This window comes from Manis pentadactyla, chromosome 7 (assembly GCF_030020395.1).
Source record: "Manis pentadactyla isolate mManPen7 chromosome 7, mManPen7.hap1, whole genome shotgun sequence".
NCBI classification, from domain to species: Eukaryota; Metazoa; Chordata; class Mammalia; order Pholidota; family Manidae; genus Manis; species Manis pentadactyla.
The window spans coordinates 148,156,930-148,171,034 of record NC_080025.1 but is presented as its reverse complement, the minus strand read 5'-3'; the positions used below and the strand labels follow the sequence as shown (position 1 = coordinate 148,171,034).

Here is a 14,105-nt window from a genome sequence, read left to right as displayed (position 1 = left end):
ATGAGCAATCATTATTTAGGGGGACAGAATACAGGTCAAGTTGACCAGCTGCAATTTGGATCAAGTATTTCCTGAATCTAAAATGTGATAAATCAGTTTTCAGCTGTTATCCCTGTTAATAACCCTTAACTTAAATTCATCAACATCTTCATCATGAGTTATGAACATATATCCAGTATGCAGAAACACTTCTATTGGTTCCCTAAGAAAAGATGAGGGCAATTATTCAACATTAGTTTATTTGTTCCCTTTGACCTCCTGTGAGGTACGCAAAAGGAATTAATCATTTTCACTTTAATGGCAGAAAACATGATTGGCAAGAAAGGCCAGATGTCTGTCTGTGGTCTTATTCACCCAGGATATAAATGAAACATATGTCCCTTGATTCTCTGCTGACCACTCTTTCTGCCATAAACACTGACTCAAACATTCCTCTGAAAACAGGTCAACCTCAAAGACTTATGTGCAAAGAAGTCCATAATTTACTATAATGGAAAAGACATTGATTCGTGCCTTGGAGAGCTGGCTGGATTACAAGCATCAGTGAGACCTGAGACAATCCTCGCTTCTGCACACAGCCTCTGAACAAAGGTTTCCATGCTGGGCCTGCAGCAGCCATCTCTCCCCTTCCTCTCCCTCGGCCGAAACACTTCCTTCTGGAGAAGCTGCTGTTAAAGGCACTTTTGCCTAAAATTGGTTTAAGAGTACTGTTTCCATTACAGGAAGTACTATTTGCTACTGGTGTTGATTCAGAGGGAAATGGGCAAAAACAGGGAACCCAAACAGTCCCTCCTGAGTTGGAGGCACTGGCAGCTGTGCTAGCTCCATGGTCACTGCCTAAGCTGTGACAAGGCCAATACCCTTCGCATTAGGATTTGGTAAAGGACATCCAATGGTAACAGAAACCAGTGGCCCCGTGCTCCTTCATCTACCTGCTTGGTCACCCAGGAGCGTGCACGGTCCTGGCCCAAGTCTCCAGGGTCGGACCAGGAAGTCTGCATTTTGACATGCTCTTTATGTCACCAAAGCTTAGGAGTTCCAGCTGTGTAACTCCTGCGTGAAACTATTTTCAAGTTAAACTCAATGCCATTTGCAGAGAAATCAGGCTTTCATTTAAAATTTTATTCTAATAGTAAAAGTTAATATGTTGATATATATTAGGATACACTGTAAGCTTCTTGAGGGATTTTATATTTAAAAATCAAACAAGTAAAAAGAAACTCAAGTTCTCAAATGGGATTTTCAGAAAACGGTTTAAAAAATTTGCTTAATTTTACCAACTTGCAAAAGAATATTAATAACTTAACATACATAGTAATACCTCATTTTTCTTTCACACACCAGGATTCCATTTACTTACGGAGACACAAATGCTGTAAACACATGAGCAGTCAGCAGGCAGGGCTGGGACAGGGCCTCTGTTGCCAAGTGAGACACTTACAGGTCAATGGTAATTTCCTGTCCTCATGAGCCTCAGGCTCCTTTTACCCTAAAGAAACCTGTCATTCCTGATTATTGTGGGTGGTATAGTAACAAGTGGCTGATATGCACACAAAACCAAAGCAAAACATACCTAAAAGAGTTACATTGTCATGTGAAGATGAAAGGAAATGAAAGAATGTTCCTGAAGTTATTCTGGGTTTCTCGCCTCTCTTTTCCTGCTATTCATGGTGACACATGATAAATCACAGCCTTTCTGAGCCCCAGCAGCAGAGGGTATCACTAAAAACTCTCTACACACTACGACACAACTGCACTCAAATTAAAACACGAAAGTAACTCAAAGCAATGCTATTACATAAACTGACATGCCCCTTTCTTAGCAAACTGTTCTGCACAGACGATGGGAACACCTCTCATAGGGCTGGCCGGCTCTGTGGCTCTGACGGATCAACTGCCACCATGTGATCGCCTTCTCTTCCACCCACACCACACCGCAGCTCAAAACCCAGAACTTTGAACATGAGATTTTTAGCACCATCAACACCCCCCAGACCAGATGAGATCGCAGACGAGTGCATATTTAAATGTTAGACACCCACCCTCACCCACCAAAAATTCTTTCAACTTTTTACCCTTAAAAAAAAAATAAAACAACCAAATGACTTCGCTCATCTGTGGAGAATAAGAACAAAGCAAAAACTGAAGGAACAAAACAGCAGCAGACTCACAGAACCCAAGAATGAAGTAACAGTTACCAAACGGAAAGGGACTGGGGAGGATGGGTGGGAAGGGAGGGATAAGGGGATTGAGGGGTACTATGATTCGCACACAAAATGTGGCGGGGGCATGGGGAGGGCAGTATAGCACAGAGAAGACAAGTAGTGACTCCATAGCATCTTACTACGCTGATGGACAGTGACTGTAATGGGGTATGGGGGGGGCTTGATAATGGGGCGAGTCTAATAACTACAGTGTTGCTTATGTAACTGTATATTAATGATACCAAAAGAAAAAAAGATTACCATGTAAAAAAAAAAAAAGAAACAAAAGACCCCCCCCAAACAATAGGAAACCCTCTTCCTTCCCAGCTCTGGCCTCCAACCGCGGTGTGCTTTCCTTGCAGAGAAGAGACGCAAGGGGCCAGCCGCGTGTGCAGCTGTCTGGGAAGTTCAGTCTGCGCGGGGCGGCACAGATACTTGGTCTTTTCGTATTATGCTAGAGAGGGATTATTCAGACTTCTGACAGAGAAAGTGGGCTAAGTCAGTTCACCGTGAAGGATTTCTGAGTATTAATTCTCTACTTACTACACATTCAGCTAAAATACGTAAGTTAAAGATTCTAGCTGTTTCAGGGCATAAATATGCAAAGAAGTAAAAAGCTAACCATTTCAAACAATAAGGCTTCTCTCTCACTTACCAACTTTACATTTCCCTGTATGGCCCCGGAAGATGACTGGTTAGCCAGAGACGGGTAAGATTCCTCAAGGGAGGAACAACCTAAGACAGGCACAGTCGCAGGGGGCCATCAGGTGAGAAATTGGGGATCAACAGAGGTGAGGCTTAGAACCTCACCCCCCCTGTTCTGAGAGAAATCTTCTGCATACGTGGATGTTTTATTGCCCTTGTCTAGCTTGGATTAACACATAGTCTACAGGCACACACCTGATCATCTACATTTGCTCTCTTACAACACTAAACTATGTTTTCTACCTTTATTTTGTATCTACCTACCACTGCAGCATTTTATTAAAAATAATAATAATAGAGAAATGTGGTATCCACATATAAATCAAGTATAAAAACCAAATGAGTATTCATATTTGAACTGACTGTTTATAGTTCATAATGCATGAGCAAAACCGAAAGTTTCTGTGATGACTGCCCTTGTACTGTTCACCATGTAACTTATTCACTATGTAAGAATTTGTTCTCCATGTAAGAACTTGTTTGTTATGCCTCAGAAGATTGGAGACTGACGAAAATTAGGCTTGGGGTGAACTGATGATTGTGCATTGAGCATTGACTCCCCTATACAGAATTTTATTGTTGTTAACAACCATTTGATCAATAAATATGAGAGATGCCCTCACACACACACAAAAAAAGTACACACTTCCAACTGTAAAATAAATAAGTAACCGGGATGTAATTAGTATAGCATAAGGAATATAGTCAAAATATTGTAACAACTTGGTATGGTGATAGCTGGTACCTAGAATTATCATGTATATAAATGTTGAATCACTATGTTGTACACCTGAAACTAATGTAATGTAATACTGTGTGTCAACTACCCTTCAATAAAAAATAATTATCTACAAAAAAAAAAAAAGATTCTAGCTGTTAAATTACACATTGATTCATGTAAGAAAACTCTAATTATTCAAGAAAGAGCTTTACAGAGTACTACAATATTTTGTTTTACTTTTTGTAATGGTGTTAAACTGCTTCATATCTATATTTTCACTACCAAAAATGTACAGAAAAGTCTTATGGAATGAAGAAATTCCAAATCTTTGGTTTTAAAAAAATGACTAGATTTTTAACAAATTTACCCTCATGATAAATATTTTTACCTTGATAAAAGATTTACCCTTGTGAGATTAAACCATACTTTTAATAATATACACAGATAAACAGGTGTAAACTAAGCACTAATTTCCTCTTTTTGTGAAATTGAGACCACCTAGAATTTTCCTTCCAATATGAAATAAGGTTACATATGAGAAGTACTTAAAAATACGTTCTTACAGTATTTTTTTACTGCCACTTTCCATGTCCTCAGGCTGTATTTGTAAGTCCACATAATATACGTACCCTGTGATCATCCGTGTCGTCATAGAGGATATGAGAAACCAAAGATGTCTCAGAAACCTGGCATTAAAGGCTAAACTGTAGAGAAGCCTGAAAAGGAATGGGGGTAAATATGTAAGTAAAAGCGAATATTCACTCAGTACACTTCTTCAAGATGAGCGTGTTCCACATCTGAGTACATATATGTTATTAATAAGCTACAATGTGTTACTACTAGTATTATTACTAATACATTTAGTATTTGTAAGTATTTAGTGACTGATTTTAAGTCACCATTTTTGAAACAAACACATAAAAATGTGTTTTTTATGTCACTATCTCAAAAATAATTTAAATCAAAAAATGTATTTTAAAGGTTTTTAAAAGCCCCTCCTGCATAATATCCGTTAGATTAAAATAGACGCAGGAGCTTGGACAGCGGACTCTGCCCTGTGCGGAGCCCTGCATGTGTACCTGGTACACTTTCTAGTTGCGTGACCTCAGGATAAAACACCTCCGTAAATTCGGTAGTCAAAAATCAAATTTCGAACTCATGAAACCAGATCACATGAAAATGGCTTAGGATAGTAGGAACACATGGTTTTAAGAGAGGAATGTGTTCCTACTTTAAAATCATCTTAGAAGAATAAAAAGTTGGTTTAGTATATAGAACTCAACAGAAAGGTTTTCACAGGAATTCGAGTGTGTGTTAGAACGCTTGTGGAATGAAAACTCAAAGGTAGAAAAATCATGAGCACAGACTCCCCTAGCTTAATTCACATCATCTAGTCTTGTACACTTCCTGTGGATGCTGAAGCCAGCACCAGGTCACAGGGGTTTCAGGCCAGAGGGAACCTTAGAGACACACCCGTGTCCCAGCCCTGACGAGGTTTAGCAGCTGCATGCAGAGCGGGCAGACCGCATTAACAGCAATTCACAGCATCTGGATGATCTGAAGCAACAAAAACACAACACAGTGTGCATCTACGATTCTCTAGCTAAATTCTCAGATTTAACTACTGGAGTTACTAGAAATAGTGTGACTAGCATAAGAAATTTTTAATAGACAAAATTCTGCAAGAGGTGTATTAACTTAAATGCCTCCAGTGGAAGAAAAATGAGCAGGGTTTAGATAATTAAGTCACTTTTCAATACAAAAAATCTCAAATTTGATTGAGAGAGGACTTTCCAGCATTCAATCCAAACATCAGATACATTCTTCAGTATCAACATTTTCTGAGCATACAACAGTGCTGGTTGAAAAAAATCCAATTTATTTTAGTGTGGTGCATTTTGAGATGCCCAAATATCAGCAGAAGCACAATTATTTAAAATACAGTAAAAGCATGAAAGATGTGAAATTGACCTAGAACCATGAAATCTTGGGCTAGAAAAGACTATTCGATCAGTTAGCCCAACCACACTGTTCAAATGTCACAAAGGCCAAACACAATCATTTCCATCAGTTTCTATCAGTGTGTCATGTTGTAACAAAGGAGTAACAATTACACTAATTTGTAGGAGAGCCCAACGGATGAATCTCAAAATGAGGTTGAGAAATTTTTTTCAAGTTTTACTGGAATAATAAAAAATGGTAGTAACAAAGCAAGTTATAGAAGATCAATTAAATAAACCATATTATCAAGTATGTCAAATTCCTGTCATTAATATCCAAGCAAATTTCCAATCAAAATTCACTTCAAAAAAGACTATTGTTTGAAAATTACAGCTGTATTAGAAAATAAGAATACATAACTCATCTCTGAGATATTTAAAATGCCTCCCACACATAATATATATAAAAAGCATTCAAATTTTGACTTTTGTTCCTTTTATGGAGTTTTATGTTATGAAGGATACCTAAACCATACAGAAAACAGAAAAAGAAAAGAAGCCATGAAAAACAAGAACTCTCAATACAGAAGAATTCTAGAAGGTAGTATTCACTTGCATTATTTCTCTTTAATCAAGAAATTGAGTCCTTTTTAAAAATGTAATATCTAGTATAATCTTACTGATAACAAAATTTCCTAAAATTGTTTTAAATATAAAAAACTAAATTTAGCACTTAAAAATCTGGGGGGAAAAGCCATATTTTCAGTAATTGTTTCCAATGCTCTTTTTTCCTTAACAATACAAAAAACAAGGTAAAGAACATTAGCAACATTTCATCTCCTCTTCCCAGAAACAGAGTTAATACTTTAGTATAAATCATTCAGATACTCTTGACACATGTAAACAAAAATGGCTTCTCCTCATACATTCTCTTCTAAGACTTTAGATGATAATGAACATCTTTTCACATAAATATGTATGTACCTATTTCTGAAATGCCATTTTAATGGCTATACACTTCAAAGTTATTATTCAAGTTAACTTTGAAGCAGTTGTATTTCTTGAACTAACCACCCAACAGGCAATGATAAAACAAATTTTTAAACAGTTTTATAAATTACTGAAGGTTATTTTGCTTGGGGCTTTACTGGTGAAAGGCAAAGACATGACATATTCTTTACATACCTGGGATATATTAAAAATTACCCATTAAGCTTTATGTAGCTGAGACAACCCTCTAAGTTAATTAGTAAAGGGCAACATTTTCAACCCAGGTCATAAATTCAGGCCAACTGTCTGCAGGGACTGTTTAAGTCATTACAGAGAACACAATGGAGGACACCAGTGTGTGGAAGCATGTCCGTGCTCTGAAGGTCCAGAGCAAGGCATTCTCAGACACTTCCTCTGTATGTGAAGGTGTCGCAGGGAAAGAAAGGTGACAGGTCAGCCACCAAAAGATCATTCCACTCTTGTAGCTCACAAGTGCAAATATGATACTTTGTGTTTTCCTGCTAAAAGTATCACATTATCAGAAAAAGCAAGATTAAAAAATATATATAACATTGTACCTCTAGGTGACACAAGATTAAAAATTCTGAATTTCCTTGATGACAATAAAAATTTTAAGACACATTTCAGTTTGAGGCAACCTGCCAAAAATTTCCCTTTCACACGCCAGGAACTAGAGTAGATGACAAGCTAGAGACACACGGCTGTGTTAATACGCTGTAACTATTTAAACAGACTTCCTGACTTTGAGATGAGCGAAATCAAAGTGAGGGTTGCCCCCCATCCCCGGCTTAGTTAAAATGAGGGCCTGCACATGTGTAACCCTGGACACTTTGCTGACAGCCCTGCCCTATTTGTCACACTATTCTTAAAACAAAAAAATTTTGTGCCTGCCTTTATTTGTGCTTACTTCTTCCAAGTTTACTTGTCTTTTCCATGAATCAGTTACTGTTAACAAGCATTCAGAAAATTCTCAGAAGTTTAAAAACTCACTAAAAATTGTGACTAAAGCACACTAAAATGTGACCAAAGCAAGCCTACTTTACTAACTTGATGTGTCTAACAATAACCACAGCCAATTAGTTCATAATCTATAATGTGCTTTCAAAACAGATTTAATAACAAAATCATTGTGTTCAAATGTTAAAAAGCTCACAAATTTGTCCTTTATAATAGAATGCAAATCTTAACATGGATAGAGCTGATTAAATATGTTGATTATACTGAAAATATTGATAATAAAAGCAAGCACTAAGAGGCAAAAAAGTAATCTTTTTGTCTCTGTAGGTACATCAAGTATTTTTTCCAAAATATTATTAAAATCTGCTTACACAAACATGAACAGTATATAGTAATTCTGAAACACAGAAAACGTAAATCTGTGCTTTTCTCCATGGAAGTCATTTGCATAATTATTCCATCTCAAGTCATGGAAAACAGGAACTCACCAATCAGGAGCTAAGGAGCACCCGCTATCACTCTTCCGTGACAGTGCTGGAAGATGAGTACAGAGCAGCGGTGCATCTCCCTGGTACTGTCTAAGTCACAGCGATGAAGAACACCACACAAAATTAAGCTGGCTTGTCTATTAGTTTTTTGATAGAAAAATCAAGCACGTGTTGTATTAAAACTGATCTGTGGTGCCTTACGATTTGATGTATTTTTAAGAAAACTACAGGTAAATTATAGTATCGGTCTTTCTCATTCCTAAAACACAACCTTTAAAATTCCATTTCAACATTTTTAAGTATCAATGAAACAAAATAGCTAAGCATACAGGATATGACCCTCTACCCACCTTAAGTGTAAGCAGGCAGCACTCTAATGGGGAGAATCCACCATGACACGAGTTTCAGTGTAACTTGTAATTACACGTAAAATCTGAGCATATACACTCAGGATGGCTGCTGAAAGATGACCACCTTTCAGAGATACGAGACCAGCACAGGCACACAGAGCAGACAGCACCACAGCATCAAGTCAGCGCAAGCCTGCAAGCCTGGCTGGGCCGAAGGGACTGTGTGGCCAGAAATAAAGTTAGAGCGGTAACTGAATGCTCAAAAGTGCTATGTGGAGCGAGGACAAGATGATGCACCAGGGCCGAGGCAGTGGGAAGGAAGCACATGAAGACACCGGTGTGAAAGCCATCACCCAGAGGCCACCAAGAAGAAAGGGACTGAGAACTGAACAGAAAAGGAAGGTCACAAAGTTGAGAGGGAGCCAGGAGGAAGCTGAGTCCTGGCAGTGCATGAGAATGGTGTCCTGCAGGCGCGCGAAGGAGACGCAGGAGGGAGGGGGCCGGTCGGGAAGCCAGCAGCGCAGGGAGGCTCTCCCGCTGCACGGCCCCGACCTGCTCCACCAAAGGCCGCCGCCAGCTACGCACCCAGGTGCTGAGCCTGAGCCAGCCAGGGTTAAAGCTGGGCGCCTGTCACGGGCCATCCTCGCTGTCTACTGAACACCCAGCCTTCCAGGTCATCTCTCTGATCCTGGGACAGCACCTGCCTTCCTTTACCTTCTCACAATACAACTGGTTACTGTTGCTCCTGTTTGAAGGAGAGAATAGGTTTTCTTAAGGAAGCATGAATTTCAAATCCAAGTATTTATTCAGATTTCCAAGTCCAAAGGTAGGAGCTACAAATTTCCTTAGAAAATAAGCTAGCAACTCAGTTATTACTCAAATCTTAAAAATTTTAAATTTAACTCAAGCAAAGCTCAAAACCCCATTAAAAAGTATTCAGTTAAAAATCTATACTCTCTTCTGCCTATTACCTCTCCAGCACAACCAGAATGTGAGTCATCACTTCTATGAATTTCTTATGAATGCTTCCAAGTTTCTTTATGCACTTATCAGTATAGATTCTTGCATTTTCCCTTTCTGATAAGAAAGTAGGTTATTCACATTGTTCTGTATCTTCTTCCTTTTTCACTTAGATAAACATCTTGGAAATCTTTTCGTATCAATGTAAAAAGGGCCTCCACGTTCCTTTATACAGCCTGATGATCAATGTGAAACTAATTAAAATTGCAAATCCCAACCTTAAAAACAAGGGAGTACTTTGAGCCAAGGAGAAGCTGAGAGTTTTCAGCCTAGGAATTTATTAATCATCTTTCAAATACCTTTAAGAAAAAGTGAAAGCAGTTATAATCTGCAACAGATAAGTAGGCCTGCTTCTCTTTCATGAGCTATGAACTGCATTCCAAATAATTGAAACCAAATATATTTAACCACAACTAAAGTTCCTAGAGTAGTTTCTTAGAGGAAATAGGTGCTATACTCATAAAATGAAGGCTACGTAGAAAGCTCCTTTACCCACTGAACACCTGGAAGCAGTTCACTGGTGAACCTGAAACCAGAGCTCATTACAACTCAGAGCGAAGGACTCTGTGCAGCCCTAACAGCGGGTGTCCAGGCCCAGCCACTGTGGCCCTCAGATCACCCATGTCCCACTTCTCCAGCAGTAGTAAACCCCACAGGCTAGACAGTGCCTTGTTAGCGGGCAGGCTGAGCTGCTGGCGTTCCGTACCTACAGGCCATCTCAAAGAATGCCTTCCTGAGCCACCTGTCTGTACAAGAGAAGAGGATGAGCCGGGGTGACAAACCGCAGCAGGCTGCTGATGTGGCAGCACCAGCTCCTAGCACAACCACCACAGGCTTTTACACGGTACTCTATTGTTCCTGTGTTAAATTCTCAAGACACCACCAAACTATCACTCAAAGGAGGGGGAAAAATGGTCCAAGATTACCGACACATTTACCTAAGCACAAATAAGCCACATTTTGACTTGTTTGTTCTGTCTCTCTCAAAAGTTGGGTTTTGAAAAACAAAAATTTCAAAGTGACAGAGTAAACTATCAAGGGCAATCTCATGAAGAGAGAGCCCTGAAAAAGCCCCAAAGGAGCCAAAGACTGGCTCCATGATGCAGGCATGAGTTCAGTTGTTACAATGGGGCTGGGACTGACCTCTTTCACTTCCCAGGTACTATAGCAAATGAGCTTATGTGACTTGTTAACATACTACAGGGCACTTCAGAGCCTTAAAAGGAAAAGGATTCAAACAGTATGAGTTGGTTCAGAAAAGAAAAACAAGCTTTCACTTGCCATGAATGCTTGGACAGTAGATAGAATCCTATCATGTTCTACCAGCAAATAGCAGGAAAACCGATAAACGCTCGAGATCAGAAGAACCCGAGGGGAGGAAGCGCGCCCAGGGAGCGCCCGCACAGCAGGGAGGTAGGGCAGACTTGCCTGACTCTCGGGACCATCACGCGATGCTGCACCATCAGCGTGTGGCAGACGGCGGCCATCAGCGTGAAGGCCTCCTCGCCCGCAGAGTCCCTCCAGACCAGGTTTAACAGGGCATTGGTCTGCTGCTTGGCATCCAGCTTCTTCAGGCACTCCTCTGTTATGTACGACACCGACAGTCTACCATCCTCCTAAAACACACCAGAGAAGTGCAGCCCAGTCAGTGATGCGGTCTGCAGTTACCTCTACAACACAAACACGTATGAAACCTGAGTTTTCTTCAAGTGCAAATACAAGATAGACATGATGTAAAAACCATCCACATCACAATGACCATATTGGTATCTCTACTAATGCCTCCATTAAAGTGATGTGAAATCCTCTAGAGAGCAACCATCAACCTCTGTATTAGACACCAGTTTTGCTCAGAACACAGGAACTGGGACTACACAGTTTTTGCCTACTTATGTGGCAATATTTCTAGTATTTACATGTTAAGAAAAGTTCATTTAACATTTTTTTATACTACATTGTCCTAAGCAATGTAAAAGTGTGTGAAAATACATTATCATCTGATAGAATTTCCATTTTAAATTATTTGAGATCACAGTTTAAGCAAAATAGAACATTTAAGACCTTCTTTTTATAAAAAATCAAATGAAATACATAAAATCTATTACTTTATATCATAATTTTTGTAGAAGATCTGATTCACTGAACAAAACCTGAGCTAATACTCTATGCAATTTACTTACTTGGGGTATTACCCAAAGATACATATTTTTTCCTATATGTGTGATATATGAATATATACAAATGTGAATATATATATGACACTGGGTATGGCTGACTACACTGTTTGGAAATTTGGATGGATATAATTTATGTAATTTCTATTAATTTACCAAATAAAACATTGTTTTAGAGATAAAGGTAATAAATTCTATCTGCCAAACTTGAATCCTAAATAAGATACACTTAATAAAAGGTGTCAGAACAAGAACTATTTTGTTTAAAATAATTATGTATCAACAATCATCAACAGGTTATTCAGAAACCTAAGAGTTTAGAGTGTGAAATCCGACTCTAGGAAAAACCTCATACAATCAAGGTAGATCCTACATAATTAAGTATCCTGGAAAAGAAAAGGCAATATATAAGCAGACATCAAAAGATCTGACTCAGAAATAAAAAATTATTTTTGAGTTAAACCTGTGAGTACACAGCTTACAACTGGGTCATCAGTTCTAAAGTGAAATGTGGACAGGAAAGGAGAGAGAAACCCATGACAAGGGGAATATAAACGTATGGGACTCCAGTAAACAGACTCCGAGACCCTTATGCACTGAAGAGAAGGGACGCGGCATACGATCGCCACGGATGTCAATAATGAAGCGCCAGACCGCACTTGTCAGAGGTCAGGTGTGACCACAGCAGTGCACCTGAGCGTCCTTTTCTGTTTCACGAACCTTCACACTCTGCTTTGTGCCAAGTGTCCACAGGCAGGCAGGAATTCCCAACATCCCTCCAGCAAACACAGCCCATAGCCTCATCTTCACATGGATACAAATTATATTGTACATAAATAGAAGTTTAATTTCACAGATTCTCTAGAAGTCACTTAAGTATCAAAAAGCTGTCTTCTAAAAACACACTTCATTTATTCCACCTACAGGATCCCCCTTCTTTTTTGACTGTATTATAAAATTTACACTTAGTTCTGAGTCCTGAGGATGCTATAGTTCCAGCAACCACCAAAAAATTCAGTTCTGCCCCTTCGCAATCACCCTCCACCAGCTGTAAGGCCAGCAATAACTAATCTTTCTTTTTCTTATTGCTTGGCTTTTTTCATCTCTGCTGTCAGCTGTCTGCACCCGGAGGCACAGTGCAAACACTCTTTCAAGTCACAGCACCCTGTAGACTTACTTCCCCTGGAACACGTGAGTCACCCTCAGAGTGTTCTTCCTGGGGTCAGACTTACCTATCATGGTCACACCTCAGGCACACCTCAGGCTATTTCAGTTATGTAATTAAGAAAAAAGAGATCAGTGGCAGATTCATAAGTTAAAGACACACCAACTATGTGTGTGTATATAATGGGAAGCTTTTTGTTCCTTGAAAATACACATAAACAATGCTAGGTAAGAAATGGGAGGAGACTGAGAAACAATATATGACAATGTACTTAGTTTTAAAATAAATTTTAACATATAGGGTAAGACAGAATCTGACCTTTCTGTCTCTCCGGGGCTGGGGAAGGGAGGGGCTGCGGGTGTGTACAGGACTTCTTTGTGGGCGACACAAATGCTCTAACATAGGTGCTGATGGCCGCAACACCACCCTGAGATACTGAGGACTCAACTCAACTGTATGAACACAACAGGATGGATTTTATGGTAAAGCATGTCTCAATAAAGCTGTTATTTAGAAAATTCTTAGAACACCAGAATGGTGCCTGGCACACAGTAAGCACACTTCCTGAGAACGAGGCACTTTGCACCCAATGATTTCGCTTATGGGAAACATTTCCTGAGCAATAATTAGATTAATACACAGCATGACCTTATTTTTGCATTAAAAACCCCACAGAACTATGTATCTCCATGTATACTTGTGCAGATGGACAGGAGAAGGTATGGAAGCATGTATCCCTAAGCACGAGGAAGGCCGCCTCTGGGAAGGGCCGGGTGGCAGCAGAGATGAGGGGGATTCATGCAGTCCGAATGCTTACAACAAGAACGGTTTCATGTATTACTTCCGTGATTAAAACAAAGGGTGACACAAAGTTAAAGATGGCGTTGCAACTAGGCAGAGTGTCTACAGGGCCAGTCTTGGGCTTACTGGGGTGCTCATCTGCTTGTCAGCCTCTTCACTCTCCTCTTCAGAGTCACTGGCTGAATCCTGGCAGCTTGTATTGGCAGGCGAGACTGGCAACTGAGAAAGAAAGGTCTGGAGTACTCTTAAATACCCAAGCAGTCCTTCTTCAGAGAGGGTCCCTTTGTAAAACAACCAAGTACAACATCTAATTAGAAGTGACCAGAAAGAAACAGAGAACTCATGCACATTATTTTTCCCACTCAGAGCAGCATTTCTAACCAGAACTTTCTGAATTAAAATTCTAATGATTCATGCACAGAAGTATGTATTAGAACATTAGAGGAAGATGCCGTCATCCTACAACAGGCACTTGAGAAATGTAGCCTAGTGGGGAAAGCAGCCCACAGGGGTTCTCCCACTCAACTCTAAAATGCTTTTTACTGTGTGGCCTTAGAATATGTATCTAA

General features: G+C 39.6%; 1 protein-coding gene across 1 annotated transcript in view; it reads right to left on the bottom strand.

The window, feature by feature from the left end:
• The window catches only part of UBE3C (ubiquitin protein ligase E3C), a 130,761-nt gene that overhangs the window by 65,846 nt on the left and 50,810 nt on the right, over positions 1 to 14,105 (bottom strand). Inside the window, exons 9-11 of the mRNA XM_036899701.2 lie at positions 13,663 to 13,817; positions 10,825 to 11,012; positions 4,260 to 4,346 (exon numbers count right to left, since the gene is read on the bottom strand). Of these exons, the coding sequence (XP_036755596.2) occupies positions 4,260 to 4,346; positions 10,825 to 11,012; positions 13,663 to 13,817 (430 nt within the window). The remainder of the gene's footprint in view (positions 1 to 4,259; positions 4,347 to 10,824; positions 11,013 to 13,662; positions 13,818 to 14,105) is intronic.